Here is a 17462-nt window from a genome sequence, read left to right as displayed (position 1 = left end):
ATGTAAGCTTATCATAAAACATTTTGTAAAAACTTTGTACTTGTAAAAGTATATATCGCAAATGATGACCATCATAAAAGCATGTTTATAATTTGATTTAGATATGAATTACTTTCTACTCAATGACCAATGCTCCAAAATGGAGAGCTTTCCCCTGTTTTATTTTTTATAGTCTCTACTATAGAGCGATCTTCAGTTTGTCTACAGGTGAAATAAATCAGGCGAGAAAGTCGTTTCACTAACCAACCTCATCCGATCTGCTGCATTTTATAACCTGTCAGGATGCTGTTTGTTGGCTACTAAAGGTTGTTGAAACAAGGCCAGGGACAGTGAAAAGTCCTTGCTTGATCTGATTTTATTTTCAGATCAGGCAATTTTATTTTTGAAATCAGAGGACTCCAAAGCTCTTTACACTGCAATCAGTAATTCACCCACACATTCACACATTGAAGGTGATTATTACACTGACCGAAAGAAGAAATACTTTCTTTAAAGAATGACATTTAAAGTTCAGTTTGTAGTTTTCCAAATGCCATGTAGGTCACCCTGCAGAGATGTGGAAAAAGGAGCTCCTGTCAGATGAGAACAGCATGTACCTTTTTTCTGCCACCTTGCAGAACACTGTTTCTTTCAGTAAAGTAGCAGGTCCTTGAACTCATCACTGCCAGGGTAACAAAGAGGTTAGTCAGCTGATGTGCCAATAAGTGAAGCTAAATAAAGGGTAAACCTGAAATAAATTCCCTTACAGGCTGTAAAAGATTTGAAACTGGGGCAGAGAAGTCCGCCTCCCTGCTGGAGAACCACCCTGAGCATAAAGTCCGAGTTAGAATGAGATGGTTTATATAAAAGAACACGTATGTTTGAATGGCCCAGTAAAAGTCCAGCCCTAAATCCAATTAAGAATCTTTGGTTAGAATTTAAATTAATTTGCTTTGTATCATATTTATCATTCCTCTAAAGACTTAAGTGAGTCGATGTAACTCCTAAAATCATTATAAGAAACAGTTAATCTTTTGTTTAAGTAAAATGTACAACCACACTGTGCATTTCAGCACATGTATTATAAACTACTGCATATTTCTCTGCTATTTTGAATCTAAAACTGGCTTGATGTAACTTATTGACTTGTTGCAACATGGATACCATGTTTATCTGGCAATAAAACAGTTTATATCGCTGGAGCTGTGATAGCTGGTTTCTTTAAAACATTACCCATTTTAAGAGTAGCTTGCCAACCTTCAGGCAATTTAAAAACCTGCTAAATCAAATCATTTCAATTAAGAGAGATTAGATTTGCCTTTAACACTTACAGAAGTGAAATAATATATTTTACAGCTTGTCTAATCTTCAAGAAGTAAAGTCCATATTGTTTTGTAACAGACTACGGATTTTTTACAGCCTGGAGATAAGCATTGCATTGTTGTGTCTGCATCAGAGTTTTTGCTAAGAAAAGCATTTTGTGTGTAGCTCAATATGTATAGACTTTAACTTGTTGTTTTGGACGTTATGTTTCTATGATTTCTTAATCATCAGTTCATAATGATTTTTTGCATTGCAGAGCGCTCAGCTCTGGACAACCATATAAATCAAATTTCTTTTTAAGCATGATAAACAGTGAATGTTCCCAGAATTCTATATCTTTAAACAGACAAAAAACACCTAAAACCCGAAAACAATAAAAGTGTTTCTGTAACCTGAGTGAAAGTGCTGTCTCATCAGTGGCATAAATAATCGGTAAGCACAGACAGCAGTTGCTTACGAGCCCACGACCTTTTAGGGGCCCCATCACTGTTAGGTCCCCTACGCAATTGCAGATCAGAATGTCTCTTTGCAGATGTAATGGTACGAAAAATTCCTCTTGAACCCACCTGATGCTGAAATGATCGCAAGATAAAGAACTGCACCGGACTGTATTTATACTGCAACACATGCCAGATTTCAACATGATGGTGAGCCATTTAAACACGACACCAATAGCAAAGCAGACAGTGGTACTTTTAATTACTATGTTAATAACTGTGTATTAGACAGTTGGTAAAAAATACACTCACATAATATGTTTTAACGCACAATAAAGATCTTTAAAAAATGACGTATTTGAGTATTTTATTTAATTTTTTCCCCCCGTGTGATGTGTGATCATATACTACTGAGATAATTGTATCTTCTTGGCCTATTTATGGAACTGCCGCCGCATCCTAAACCTTTATCAGGTGGTGTACTTCATATTGGGCCCACCCAGATAATGTTGCTTACGGGCCTATTGTTGTGTCGTTACGCCATTGACAGTTAAATCAATTTTCTTTTTTAGGATGGTAAACAGTTAATGATCCTAGAAATAGATATCTGGTTTAACCAGAAAAAAAGACAGAAAACCCCCCAAAACGATAAAAGTCTTTCTGTAACCTAAGTGAAAGTGCTGTCTCATATTTCCTGAAGCACACTTGCTTGGGTTTAAACATTAATGGGCTTTGTTTAAAGGTCATTCCTTTGCAGCATCGCTGAAGTGGAAGTCACTGCCGGACCATGGCTGATTTTGGGGAAATCTTGCGTAATATAGGAGAGTTTGGATTGTTTCAAAAAACCATCCTGTTTGCTCTTTGCTTTCCAAACCTTATCTTGCCTTTTCACTTTGCGAGTGTTATTTTCACCCAGTCTGATCCGGAGCGACACTGTAACACAGACTGGATCCTCGGAGTTGCTCCTAACCTAACCAGAGAGGAGCAGCTAAACCTCACTCTGCCCAGGGAGGAGGATGGCAGCTTCAGCCGGTGTCAGATGTTCGTCCCTGTGGACTGGGACATCAATGCCATCAGGGAGGATGGTCTCAATGAGACAACAGGGTGCAGGAATGGATGGGTTTACGGCAACATGCTCTATGAGTCCACAATAGTCACTGATGTGAGTGATTGACCTGTTTCAGTGTTGTTTTTTTACAATGCAAATTCAGATGTGGCTCTAGTAAAGAATGTTCTTTTTTTACACAGTTTGATCTAGTTTGTGATAAGGCTCATTTGTTGGGAGTTGCACAGACAGTGCTGATGGCTGGCATCCTTGCTGGATGTCTCTTACTGGGACCTTTCGCTGAATCGTAGGTCTATTTTATACATTGATACATAGTAATGAAAAACATAAAAACATGCTTAACATTTTAAAGCACCTTTTAAATACTTTTTCAGTGTTGTTTATTTAGACACCTTTATGTAAACCTTGATATTCCATGATTTTCCCAGGTTTGATCTAAATTTTTATCTTTAGGTTTGGCCGAAGGCGCGCTGCTCAGATCCCTATAGTCCTGATGGTTGTATTCACTATAACGACTGGATTATCTCCAAACTACCCCTTATATTTGGCATCCCAGTTCGTGGTGGGAATTGGCTATGGAGGCTACCGGCTTAACGGCGTCATCCTAAGTAAAGCTTATTTTATACTTTTCTTTTCCTAAACAGACTCCAACAATGAAAAGGAAAGAAATTCTACTTGTATAACAAATTTCAATAGCAAGCACTAGTGCTGTACACGAAATAGGGAAAAAGAATCATAATAAGAGAAGTACATTGCAGTGCCACAAAGCTAATTATAATGGAGGATGGGGGAATTTTTGAAAAGACCTGCCCTCTCCACTTAAAAAAAAAGCACATGCACAACCCCGTACCCGCTCCTGAGAGGGAATGCCTGTTATATGCTTGCCAGAGCATGCACAAGCCCATTTCTCCTCGTACACGCTCTGTTTAAAAGATGCTGTTTACATCACTCATACAAGCTTACTTTCCAAAAGGAGATATGCATTTTTTCCACCATGTCAGGCTCACCCCTGGTAAGTGAATATGAGGACGAGAACATAGGATGGCCTTACGTTAACATATCACCAGAATGATTCACAATTAGGAGGACCTCTTATTTAGATGATCCACCGGGAATAAGAACATTCTCCACTATAAGTGTAAATAATTCAGAAACAAAAAAAGTAATAAAAATTAATAATTAAAAACGATAAGACGATCATAAAAAGGTTAATGATAAAACGATTAATAAGAGAATGAAAGGTAACATAGACGGCAAATTTAAACAGACCCGAGAGGTCTGAGCGCTTGCTACAAGAAGTCTGTGATGTATTTTGGTGCTAAGCCATTAAGTTATAGACCAAGAGAAGTCTATTCTCTGAGAGAGGTGAATCAAATATAACAACCTTAGAACTGTGGTAATGTAATCATATTTAGTGGAGACCCAGGCAGCAGCATTGTGGATCAACTGCAGCTATTTGATCAGCTTTTAAGGCAGAACTGTGAAGAAGCCATTGCAGAAATCAGTTCCTTAAGATAAATGTGTCAATCAGTTTTTCTCCAAGATCCTGCTGAAAATTTAGTCCTTTAATCCCAGACATGTCCTTTAGGTGTTAGAAGGCTGGTTTTATTCCTGTCTTTATGAGCCTCTGAAGGTTCTGGTCTGAGTCCATCACTACATTTAGATAGAGACTGATTGGTGGTTTCTAGCAGGAATAACTTCAGTTTTCTTTTTAGCTGAAGAACATTAAGGCACATCCTTGAACTAAATTCATCTATGCACTTACCTTGTGTTTGAATGAGTTCATAATCACCTGTTGACATCGTAATATATAGCCACTACTCGAGATGAGAGGGGATGGCATCTCCCTTCTTAAAAAAAAATAAATAAATCCTCCCCCTTCTTAAATGACCATGACCCCATACTATCCTTTGTGACATTTTATTACTAAATGTGAAAAGTTTCTACTATATATCAACAGCAATGGCATTAATATTGCCCTTTCAACATTTGGTGGGCTGTGGGCTTACGAGTAGCCAGAGCAAAATAAATAAAATTAAAGAAGTGGCCTGCCATGACTATTGGTCCCTAACTATGTAGGGGCTGTGATAAGCATGCCAGTCCAGGGACTGGCTGCAGTTCTACTGTAAGGTCAATGACCGGCGTACCTGACATGTAACAACCATACCTTGCATATTGCTTTAAATTAATAGACTATATTAATTAGGTGATGCATGCTTCCGAAAAAATAATAATAATAGTCCACCATCCCCCTTCTTTTTATTTTTATTTTTACAACTAGACTACTTTATATAGCTGTGTCATTTGCATGATTATGGAAGCTTATGTTGTTGTTTGAGTTAAAGAAACATGCAGATATTAAATAGGATCGGTCTGGGAATGAACCTTTGGGGAAAACATGTTCTTCTGTGGTCTCTGATGTACTGAAGCTAAAAAGTCCCTGTCCTTTAAGTAGGATTTTAACCCGGGGAATGCTGTGCCAAAAATGGCAACACAGTTTTCCAGTTGCAAATAAAGACTGTGGAACAATCATAGTGCTTGTTTCAATAATACCAGCACTGGTTAAAGGTTTAAGGAGCACGATCCTTGAAAATGCATGTTCTTATTCTGTCTGTTGAGTTAACTGAGTCATTGGAAATTATGCTTTCAAAAGTAACAGAAAAGTGGTCAGAAAGGGCAAATCAGTTACAGAGAGCTAGGAAATGTTTATACCCTCAGTGATGATCAAACATGTTGGGTTAAACCAACATTTCTTAAAGTATCACAGTTTTATAGCTCTTCTTTCTACAAGACTGACAGCTTGAAGTTCAAAACATCACACAATAAATAAACATTCATAACCAACAGATGTCACAGATAAAAATTCATTTACAGGTGCTGGTCATAAAATTAGAATATCATGAAAAAGTAGATTGATTTCAGTAATTCCATTTAAAAAGTGAAACTTGTATATTATATTCATACATTACATACAAACTCATATATTTCAGATGTTTATTTTGTTTAATTTTGATGATTACAAATGACAACAAATGAAAATCTCAAATTCATCATATCAGAAAATTAGAATATTACTGAAGACCAATAAAAACAAAGGATTTATAGAAATGTTGGCCAACTGAAAAGTATGAACATGAAAAGTATGAGCATGTACAGCACTCAGTATTTAGTTGGGCCTCCTTTGGCCTGTATTACTGCAGCAATGCGGCGTGGCATGGAGTCGATCAGTCTGTGGCACTGCTCAGGTGTTATGATAGCCCAGGTTGCTCTAATAGTGGCTTTTAGCTCTTCTGAACTGTTGGGTCTGGTGTATTGCATCTTCTTCTTCACAATACCCCATAGATTTTCTATGGGGTTAAGGTCAGGAGAGTTTGCTGGCCAATTAAGAACAGGGATACCATGGTCCTTCAACCAGGTACTGGTAGCTTTGGCACTGTGTGCAGGTGCCAAGTCCTGTTGGAAAATGAAATCTGCATCTCCAAAAAGTTGGTCAGCTGCAGGAAGCATGAAGTGCTCTAAAACTTCCTGGTATGTGGCTGCGTTGACCCTGGACCTCAGAAAACACAATGGACCAACACCAGCAGATGACATGGCACCCCAAACCATCACTGACTGTGGAAACTTTACACTGGACTTCAAGCAACGTGGATGAAGTGCCTCTCTTCTTTTCCTCCAGACTCTGGGACCTTGATTTCCAAAGGAAATGCAAAATTTACTTTCATCAGAGAACATGACTTTGGACCACTCACCAGCAGTCCAGTCCTGTTTCTCTTTAGACGCTTCTGACGCTGTCTGTGGTTCAAGAGTGGCTTGACACAAGGAATGCGACAGCAGAAACCCATGTCTTTCATACGTCTGTGTGTGGTGGTTCTTGAAGCACTCACTCCAGCTGCAGTCCACTCTTTGTGAATCTCCCCCACATTTTTGAAGGGGTTTTGTTTCACAATCCTCTCCAGGGTGCGGTTATCTCTCTTGCTTGTACACTTTTTTCGACCACATCTTTTCCTTCCCTTCGCCTCTCTATTAATGTGCTTGGACACTGAGCTCTGTGAACAGCCAGCCTCTTTAGCGATGACCTTTTGTGTCTTGCCCTCCTTGTGCAAGGTGTCGATGGTCATCGTTTGGACAACTGTCAAGTCAGCAGTCTTCCCCATGATTGTGTAGCCTATAGAACTAGACTGAAAGACCATTTAAAGGCTTTTGCAGGTGGTTTGAGTTAATTAGCTGATTAGAGTGTGGCACCAGGGGCCATCAATTTTGAACCTTTTCACAATATTCTAATTTTCTGATATGATGAATTTGAGATTTTCATTTGTTGTCATTTGTAATCATCAAAATTAAACAAAATAAACATCTGAAATATATGAGTTTGTATGTAATGTATGAATATAATATACAAGTTTCACTTTTTAAATGGAATTACTGAAATCAATCTACTTTTTCATGATATTCTAATTTTATGACCAGCACCTGTAAATACCTAAAAAAAGTTTTTTGGACTTATCAGTCCTGTAAATATTAAATAACCTGGTTGGGATCAGTCTCTTTACCTAGAGAGCCAAATATAAAAAAAAAAGTATATTTTTTCCCCAAAAACTGGAGTGCCACTGAGTTTCCTCCCTATAGGGATTCAACTATTAATTAGATTAATCGTGATTAATCGATTCAATGAAATAATACTCAATTAAATTAGTCATCGATTAATTGTTAACGCGAGTATAAAGACTGTAAAACATGCTTTTAGCTGACAGAGCGACCCACTTAAAGCAGTAATTATAACAGGACTGTAAAAAATATATATAAACAATTTACATTAAGGATAAAAAAACAACAACTTTTGACTGTGAATATAAAGAACTCGACACGCTTGCTATCCCATTATTAATGAAAAAATAATCAACAGATTAATCGATTTGCAAAATGATTGTTAGTTGGTGCCCTAATCATATTTAAACTTGAGGAATTGGGGGAAAATTCTAAACAAAAAATAAAGTCAGACTCAATCCATTTGTTTTACTTTCTTTTCAACATTAATGACACCTGAGCTTGCTTTGATTCACTCCGAGAGCTCAGATGTGGAAAAACAGCTGATCCCAGGCTGTTCTCTACATCCAGTCTGTTCCTGTGCTTGGTTTGGTGCATCTTAAAGCTGAGAGCTTGAACTCAAACATATAAAACAAACTTACTATTTGGTGGAAAAAAGCTTGTTTTATTTTTTTGTTGGGTTCTCACAAAGTAGAACAGATCCCAGCCCTATTTAATTTTATAGCCTGAGAAATCAAATATTTTCACGTACCTATTGGAATACTTGGTGTCTGCTGATCTTTAACACATCATCCACATAGACCCCCTATCCTCACAGTAGCTGGACTGTTATAGTCATTAAATGTAGTACAGATGATTTTGCTTATTAAAAGGGGCTGGGGGTGCATTTACTAATTGCAATCTAGAAACTGCAATCATCACAAGAAAAAAGTGTTATTGTTGATAGTTTGTCTCTGATATCATGTAATCTCCACAATAGAAAAAAATTGTATTAATATATTTCAACAACTTTTTACCTGCATGTGCTTTTATATTTAACTATATAGATATTTAAAGGTAATCAAAGTGCTTCTATGGTTACTGTTAGGCACTGAATGGATCGGGGTGTCCAAACGATCATGGGGAGCATGCATAACTCAACTTTTTGGTGCCATTGGACAGGCCATCCTCGGTGGCATGATCTACTTCATCAGAGACTGGAGGCTGGCTCAGCTTGTCACAGCTGCTCCATTTGCCTTGGTTGCCATTTACATATGGTCTGTGGGAAAAAAGAAAATCTCTTCCTATCCTGTTGCTTCTTGTTGATCTGTTTTTCTAGAGTTGCATTGATCAGGTTTTTACAGTCAAACCTGTTAACTGGATTTTGAACAATTCAGATTCACAGACAGCCTGTGCTGCATTTACTCTGATTGAAGAAATAATTTTCAAACCAACAGCAAACAACTGAATTACAGGATTATCAAAATTATTGTTAACATATTATTGTTAACATATGTCCTTAAACTTAATTTGACTTTTAATAAATAAAAAAAGGTGCATCAATGCTGTTGGAAGGTGTGTTTATGGACACATAATAGTGGAAATTCTTTGTTATGATGTATTCAATGCATATGAAAAAATAAATTCAACTTTTCCAGCAATGGATTTGACGCTAACAGATAAGACCCATCATGACCGTTTGATGCATCTCTAGTTTTTATGTTAATTAAGCTGTTATCACACCGGCTCTTTTCCTTTCAAAGATGTTGCTATTACTAAAACTGCATTTCACATAGGTCTTAATCTAAAAGAGTAAAATAAACATTGAGTTTTGACCATTACTTGAGCAATATGATGAGAGTTAAAAGCCCCATAAGAATATTTCCATGGAGAAAAAATTGTGTATGCTAGATTACTCTATGTGTAGAGGATGTGTAGAGCTGAACCTTCACTTTAAGGCCACTGCTGTTATATTTATATATGCTGCTGTCAGATATCAATATAAGAGGCTGATGAAAAATGTCTGGCTTATTTTTGACAGGTTTATTCCAGAGTCGGCAAGATGGTTGTTGGACCAAGGACGAACAGATGCGGCCAAAGAGCTGATTGTCAAGGTGGCGGCTATTAACAAATGCAAAGTTTCAGACTCATTGCTGGAGAAGGTACTGCTGTTCACTTTTTGTCATCTCTATAAAAAAAAAGTAAATAAATAAAACAGGAAAGCAAATTTTTGTTAGTGTAATGAGAAAATCTGCCTTCAGACAAAAAATACTTGAAGTTCTCCACATTTCTTTACATTACAACCACAAAATTGAATGTGTTTTATGTGGATTTTTATGTGACAGACCAACATAAACTACAGCATAATTGTGAAGGGAATGGAATTTGCCCCGTAGTTAGCTCCACCTGTCTTCCTATCAGCTTTAAAGCCAAGTTTAAATGCAGAACTAAAAGTTGTTCATTCAAGTCAGGGGTCGTCAACCGAAACTGCTGAAAGAGCCATAATGGACTAAAAAAAGAAAAAATATGTCTGGAGCCACAAAAATGTAAAAGTCTCATGTATAAGCCTCATATGGCAACACAGGCTCTAAGTGTATTAGGCCACTATAGGAAAGGATTACGTGGGGTTAAATATATAATAAGCATTCTTGATTAGATTGTCCTGGAGAAAATGTCACATAGTAATACGGGGGGAGGGAGGAGCAGTGAATGGTATCACCGTGTGGAATTCAGCGAGAGGTTTCTTGGTGTTATTTTTTTTTTGAGGATTTGTGGGGGAAAATATTGAAGAAAATTCACCTCTCTATACAAAGGAAAAATTCAGACAATCCTTCCGCATTGGTAATGAAAGCAAATGATTCGGTCCATTCTTCTTTGAATCCTCTGTTCTCATCATCTCTCTTCCTTTTTTTGCCTTTGGGATCCATGGCCCAAGACACATCCGCTGCTTTGTTTGCCTGGCACCGTGCCGTGCTGAAACATGTGTTGCAGGCTATGACCACTGATCTCTACGCACATTTTTATTGAAAGAAATGTTTACCTTTATTGTTTTATTTATTATACAAATGTTTACAGGATTGGAAAAAAAATAACAAATGTTTGTTTTACCTCCTGCACACTATATTAAAATAAACAAACAAAAAAAGGGTGGTTGGTAAAGAGCTGCAATGCGGCTCCGGAGCTACAGGTTGCCAAACCCTGATTTAACTGGTCCTGCCATGACATGGCAGGTTTGCAAAAATGCTGCTCTCTTTTTTAAATTGTAGACTGACCATTTATTTGTTAATGGAAAGATCGGCCATTGTTTTAATTTCAATTCAATTCAGTTTATTTATATAGCGCCATTTCACAACAAATGTAATCTCAAGGCACTTTACAGTTCACCTTATCATAATACAATCAAATTGTTTCAAAGTTTTCTATCTAAGGAAAACCAGTTGATTGCATTGACTCATTGACTCGAATGCAATCCCTCACACTAAGCATGCTTGTAGCGACAGTGGAGAAGAAAAACTCCCTTTAACAGGAAGAAACCTCCAGCAGAACCAGGCTCAGTGAGAGCGGCCATCTGCTGAGCCCGACTGGGGTCCGAGGAGACAGAAGCAGAGACACAAAAAGCAGCTGTAAAAGGCGGCCCCATCCAGGAAACACACAGCCAGGCAGATGAGTTCCAAGCCAACTCCCATGTCAGAGGATGAAGAGAGCACATCCAGCCAATCACAGTCAGAAAAAACTGGACTACACTGGAAAACAGCCAGAACTCTAATATCTAATGTCTAACACCAGCACTTAAGATATTTTTAAAAAATTGCAGTCCAGTTTTGCTTTGTGAAATGAAGAATAGAAATATCCAAACTATTTTAAGGTCTAACAGCAGTTGTGCCCTCTGCTGAACCCAAGTATCTGCCCCCAAGTCTTACTGCCTTCCCAGACAAAGACTGGAACCTCTGCTGGTGCTCCCCTCTTCCTGGCTATCTGGTGGTTCTGGTTCCCTTCTCAGGGGAGAGATCCTCTTCCATGAGCTGTACAGTGTTCACTTTATAATTCTGCAGTTCTTGTTTGATTTTAAGAGATATTAATAATTTCCTAAATAAATATGAGGAAATACATTGTCATAAACATGACAGATGGACCCAGTGTTCAGGCGAGTCAGACAGTAGGAAGTTTCAAAACGTTTAATGACAAAAACTGAAATAAAAACAGAACAGAAACAGAACGTGGCTGCTGTGGATCTACGGACCTGCTGCAGGGGAGGGCAAAGCATTGCCCATCACTGGCACTCTGGTTGAGGGAGAAACACAGGTAAGTGACCATGATAATCTGACAGAAAATGATTATCCATGGGAGTCACTTACCTGGTTTACCGTTCAAACCATCCTCTCAATTCAATTCAGTTAAGTTTTTGATATAGCGCCAATTCACAACAAATGTCATCTCAAGGCACTTTGCAGTTCACCAGACCATACAGTCAATTCTCAGATAAGGCAGGATCAGTCGATGGACTGCCAACAAGATGCAGCGCTTAACCATCCAGAGTGTCCCCGATGCAGCAGCCCCAGTGAACAGGCAGAAGACCGATCCAGGTCAGGGAAACAGTTCAGAACAGGTCAGTCCTGAGATCCAGGAGTCCATAGCCCGACCAGGGGTTCTGATCAAAACAGGAACTGACAGATCCAGATAAAATACTTTCCAACAGCTGTCTTCCTTTTACGCCATGAGGGAGTCTTAAGCACTTTAAAGGGTATTTTATCTATATATTTAACCCTTGTCTAGAGTTACTGTAGGAGGCAACTGCTCTCTGTCATCCCCACTTTAACTCCCTGCATAACACTCCAGCATATAATACAGAATTTCTCTACTATTACTCCTATTAGGCCGAGGAAAGGAACACTCTAATATTTAATCTCTCACATGTATATTAAATCATGTTTGAATTAATCAAACCAATGCTGAAATAATTAAAAACATGTATTTAAAGCTCACCCCCCTGACTAATACTTTTAAGACTTTCATTTGTAGAGAAATTTGAAATCAGGCATTATTTTCCATCTACTTCACAAATATGCACTGCTCTATGTTGGCATATCAGACAAAGTCTGGGTGAAATACTCTTTTGTTATAACCTGATCAACTGTGGGATATAATATTGTTTGAAATGGATACTGACTAAGCAGCATACTGTATTCAGCATGCTGGGGTTCTATGTATACTGGACTTACAAGAGTATCTTCTTTTATTAAAACTCAGTGAATTAGGATTGCAGATGAAAAATAGACAGTTAAGCTATAATTAGAGCTACTGTTAGCATGATTTTGTGTTCACCCCTGTGCATTGCAGATTGTTATCAAAGAGCCTGAGCAAAAGAGAGGCATACTTTGTCTTATCCAATCCCCTGTTCTTAGGAAGTATTTTCTTACTATAATCATGGCATGGTAAGTAACATTTAATTTTTTTTCAGCCGAGGTGTGAAATTTGAAAAAAAATCAGACGTATGACAGCTTGAAGCTTGACTCTTTTCTTTTTTTTTATTGCAGGTTTTCGCTAAATGTTACCTACTTCTGCCTTTCTTTGAATGTGGGGAACTTTGGGCTGGATATTTTCTTGACCCAAGCCTTGTTCGGTCTCTCTGAAGTACCTGCTCACATCATCTGCATTTGGCTTCTGGAGGCGGTGGGAAGGAAGGTGTCAGTCATGTCAACACTTCTGATCGGAGGATTTCTGTGCCTATTGATCCTCGCCGTTCCTCAAAGTAAAGACTCTTATTTATTCTTAACCTGTATTTAATATTGAATAATTGCAATTCCTTAACCAAAATGTGAATTAAATTTGGAGTTTTATTTATTGTATTTATTGAACTGTCCCCATGGTGAAGTAGTTTAAGTCTTAGCTGTTTTGCGTGAGAAAGGGCATCCATGGTTAAAACTTTACCAAATTTGTCAGCAAATCATAATCGCTTGCTGTGGTAACCTTCGAATATTAGAGCCAAAAGGACACGAGCATTCCTTTTTGCAAACCTTTGATGTACTGATACAACTCTTAGCAAAATCATAAAAAAGATATAATATATAAAGCATACCAAAAATAGTTCTTCCAACCTTAATGAATATGCACACGGTGGTTATAGGTATGCTTTAAGAGAGCAGTTTTAAAGCAAGCTCTTTCTATATTGATCCATAAATATGTACCTATTGTACAACACCATTGTACTAGAATAAGACATACCCTTTAACTTGTGTTCATATGTGTGACGTGTCATAGAGAAGTTATTATGTTCCAACACAAAATAAAACTGCTGTAATTAAATAGGGATTATTGTTGGATGATCACAAAATAAAATACTTTCCATCAATTTCAAAAGACCTTAATTTAACACCTGTAACATATCACAATAAGTAAAACTGGTAGTGAAAATACTTTTGAAAACGATGTAAATATCTTTGTGATGCATTTATGGCATGAAAACGCCCTAATAGACTTTATAACCTAAGTCTTGTGAGTTTCTTTCTAAGTGTTTACTTGGTCTTTTCCAGGTAGTGCCATTGCTGTCACTGCATTAGCTATTGGAGGACGGATTTTGACCAACTGGGCAGGATCTATATGCAATCTGTATGTTCAAGAGCTGTTTCCAACATCTTTTAGGTAAGCTGATGCCCTTTTAATGGTGATGCTACCCTTCAATCTTTTCAAAAACTTTTATTGAAAGGAATGAGCAGTAAATCAATCTAGTAAAAACACTGATGAGGAGCTTATCTGTACATTGTTGTTTTAGACAAACAGCCTCTGGTTTGGGCTCCATTGCCAGTCGGGTTGGGGGATTACTTTCCCCACCTCTCAACATGTTGTCCGTGTACCACTGGTCCATCCCTATCGTCATCTACAGCAGCCTTCCTATCCTCAGTGGAGCCCTCTGCTTCCTGCTTCCTGAGACCAGAAGAACAGAGCTTCCTGATTCCACCCAAGAAGCTGAAGGCAAATGGTGAGAAAGCTGGATTTTAGAGACACTTTCTTTAACAAAAATACCTTTTTTTTATCCCAACCTTTAAAAAAAAAATCCTGAGTTTTCATGGTTCCTAATTGCTTTCCAAAGCCAAACTTGTTCTCTATCTCATAGAGAGAAGTTAGTTCTTGCAGATTGATTTCAATGCATTATATAGGCAGATTTTCTATCCAGTTTATCTTTTATTTATTTTTTTTATTTTGACCACGATAATCTCATGCAGAAAAGGAAGTTAATTATTTAGCCTTCCCAAGAGCTCTGTACTTTGGTTAGATTAGAAAATCCCTTTATTGTCCCTCAATTGGGACATTCTGGTTCTTGTAAAGTATGAAATGTCCTGGCCAAAAAAGAACTAGCCGCTTTGACTAAATGAACACATTCTGGAGAGTATGAAGTGTTCTCCATAATTTTAGTTTTTTTCTACCATGTTTCCACCTCAAGTACAGAAGTCCCACTTTTGAACACCTGCAGATTGTTGGCCATTTTTTTTTTACAATCCTTAAGTTTCACTCTTTGCTGATGATCTCTTCCTTATTGTTTGGAACAACTGATTTTCCACTGCTCTAACATGAACATATTTTCTGTTTTGTTTTGTTTCACAGGAAAAAGATGCAGCTAAATCATCAACATGACTTGGAGGAAGCCTCACAAGTTAAATCAACCAAATTGTAGTCCATATAGGTTCATAATGACAGAGGGCTAGTATAAATTTCAATGTATAATTATGATAATCAGTGGAAAAACATATTTTTTTTCACTTTTAGTTGTCTAACCTTCTGACAACTGAATTACTCTAAATATTTGCGAGATTATGTTTACTGACAATAGGTGCTCAAAAGTTAAATAAAGTAACCTTGTCTCCAGCTATTGATGTTTTTCTCCAAATGGTTAAAACATAAACCAGTTACAATCTAATCTACTCCTACAGATGTATGCAACCAAACTGTTGTTTTCTTAAAGATGCTTACATATAGTTTTTGTGTAAAGAAAAATACTTACATTTATGTGAAAGAAAAGAATGAAATCACATGTTTTTAGTTTGTTGTCACATTTGGTTCAAAATGACAATAAAAACTTTTCAACAAATGTCAATCACTTCTTTCATACAGCTTGGTCTACTGCATTACTCTGAAGTATGTTGTTTATTCAATAATTACTCACATTAACCACATATTTTCAAAAAATATATTAGTGGCTGTTTTTTGAGTGCTTCCAACTGATTAAATGCTATACATTTAGGAAAGGCTGGTTCATTTGTAAATTACATTTCATGAGCCACATGATCTTTAAGAAAGTACAAATTGCACCACCCTCTGGGCTGATATTGTAATTAAACAAGAGGAGGATGTTGCATCTCTGAGTGTTTGTCTGTAATCATGATAATATAATCTTGTCTGATAGTTTTCTGTAAATGTAGGCTGTTAAGTTGTTATGTGTTAACATGCAGCAGAATTTAAATATCACACTAAGTAAAATAGCTAAGCTTTTTGATATCAAACACAGATACATAATCATCCCTATTAAACACTTACACAGTTTCTTTTCTTGCTATACATAGTGAGGACCATGGGTTGATTTGTATTGACTTCCAATTATTGTCAGTTCTGCAATGTACTGGCGACCTGTCCAGGGTGTAATCCGCCTCTCGCCTCTAGACAGCTGCAGATAGGCACCAGAACACCTTGTGACCCCGCTCAGGATGCGTGACAGTGGATGGATGGATGGATGGATGATTGTTATATAAAACCCTTTTATTCCGCAATGCTGACAAAAACCCTAAACCTAATCTGTTCATGCCTAATGCTACCGTAAATTAAACCTACACTCAATTCACACCTTAGAATTAACTAACTTTGGTAAAAAGGCCAAGGCAAGAGCATTTGTTTTCACTAACATTTTGAAAGATCAGGGAAAGGCATTTAAAGCAAACCTAACCCTTTTGTTGTACTGGTTATATTTTAACATTTCTATGTCTTTGGTATTGACTTGAGTTGCAGCAACCTTTTACTCAGCCCTGATCACACCAGCACTAAAGCATTTGTGGCATGTTTTGCCTTTAAGGCCATTGCCGTTCTTTTCTATGTGAATTTACAGCCTTTCACTAAGTTTCCTTCAACTAATTCTAATGAAAGTTCCCAGCGATATACAGCCAAGAATCTGACTAGTCTGGATATATGAAGGTGAGAGCGTTACTTTAATAACAGGACTTAGGGAACTTAGGTTTTAACATTCGGTTTGACACAGATCCTCTTCGGTGCTTTTAAAATATCTACAGACTTCTCTCCTTGTGGCTGTTGGAGATACTATTTATAGACAATTCACTCTGGCAATACAAGGCCTTTCTGTCTTACTTACTGTTGCAAGTCTCCAAGGTAGTGCTTTTGGTTGACTATGACACAGTTGTGGTTTATTTATTTGTTCTTCTTCATTTATTTAATCCCCCTTCCTAAAACCTTCTCTTTAAATGATGTTAGCTGTCACAGCCCAGTTCTCAGTGGTTCTGTCTGTCTCTGTAATGGGTGTTCTTCCTGCACTACAGTAGTCTCTTCTTAAGAAAATAAGATTATTAACTTTTGTCAAAAAAACATTAGACGTGTTCTTTTTACTTGAGGCTGCAATGACAAGAACAAAGTGTTCTTTTTTTGGCAGAGACATTTTATTCTTCACAAAAACTCAAGTCCAGAACTCCTGGGAAATCCACGTACATCTCCTTAACGGCACAAAACCTTCCTGTTTTTAAAAGTACATTATTTTGCTCTCCTGACAGAGAACAAATTTTTCTGTACATGTGAATAATAAGTTCCCCTTGCATTTGAGGAGTCAAATGATGACATAAATGTGCAGAAAAATCCAAATACCTTCTTTTAAATTAAGATATTTATGTTATTGATATTGTTTACTTGCATGTGTTGAAATGTTCATTGTAAAAACACCAAAAATAGCTTGCATTTGTTTATGATGCAGGTTCCATTCAGTGTTGTTAGCCTGATAAAAACTGAACAGCAAATTATGGGGAATCATTTCTTAGTTTTTATTTATTTTTCCATTGAAATAATGTTGATAATTATGCAAAATTATACACTTATCCTAGAGAATGAGCTGTAAAAATAAATTGTCCACTGGATGCAAAGGTTGT

The 17462-nt window shown here is 37.2% G+C and overlaps 1 protein-coding gene across 1 annotated transcript; it reads left to right on the top strand.

Moving 5' to 3' along the window:
- The first annotated feature begins 2426 nt into the window (after window positions 1–2426).
- On the top strand, window positions 2427–15415 carry LOC119793309 (solute carrier family 22 member 13-like). Its single transcript, XM_038300431.1, has 10 exons — window positions 2427–2901; window positions 2988–3091; window positions 3259–3413; window positions 8438–8606; window positions 9371–9491; window positions 12667–12761; window positions 12864–13078; window positions 13860–13968; window positions 14099–14305; window positions 14929–15415. Exons 1-10 carry the CDS (start codon window positions 2527–2529, stop codon window positions 14996–14998), a joined length of 1620 nt encoding a protein of 539 aa, XP_038156359.1. The 5' UTR covers window positions 2427–2526; the 3' UTR covers window positions 14999–15415.
- The last annotated feature ends 2047 nt before the right edge of the window (window positions 15416–17462 follow it).

This window comes from Cyprinodon tularosa, unplaced genomic scaffold (genome assembly GCF_016077235.1).
Source record: "Cyprinodon tularosa strain WSP-4 unplaced genomic scaffold, ASM1607723v1 ctg45, whole genome shotgun sequence".
NCBI lineage: Eukaryota > Metazoa > Chordata > Actinopteri > Cyprinodontiformes > Cyprinodontidae > Cyprinodon > Cyprinodon tularosa.
The sequence above is the reverse complement of the archived record's forward strand: the minus strand, read 5'-3'. Positions and strand labels throughout refer to the sequence as shown.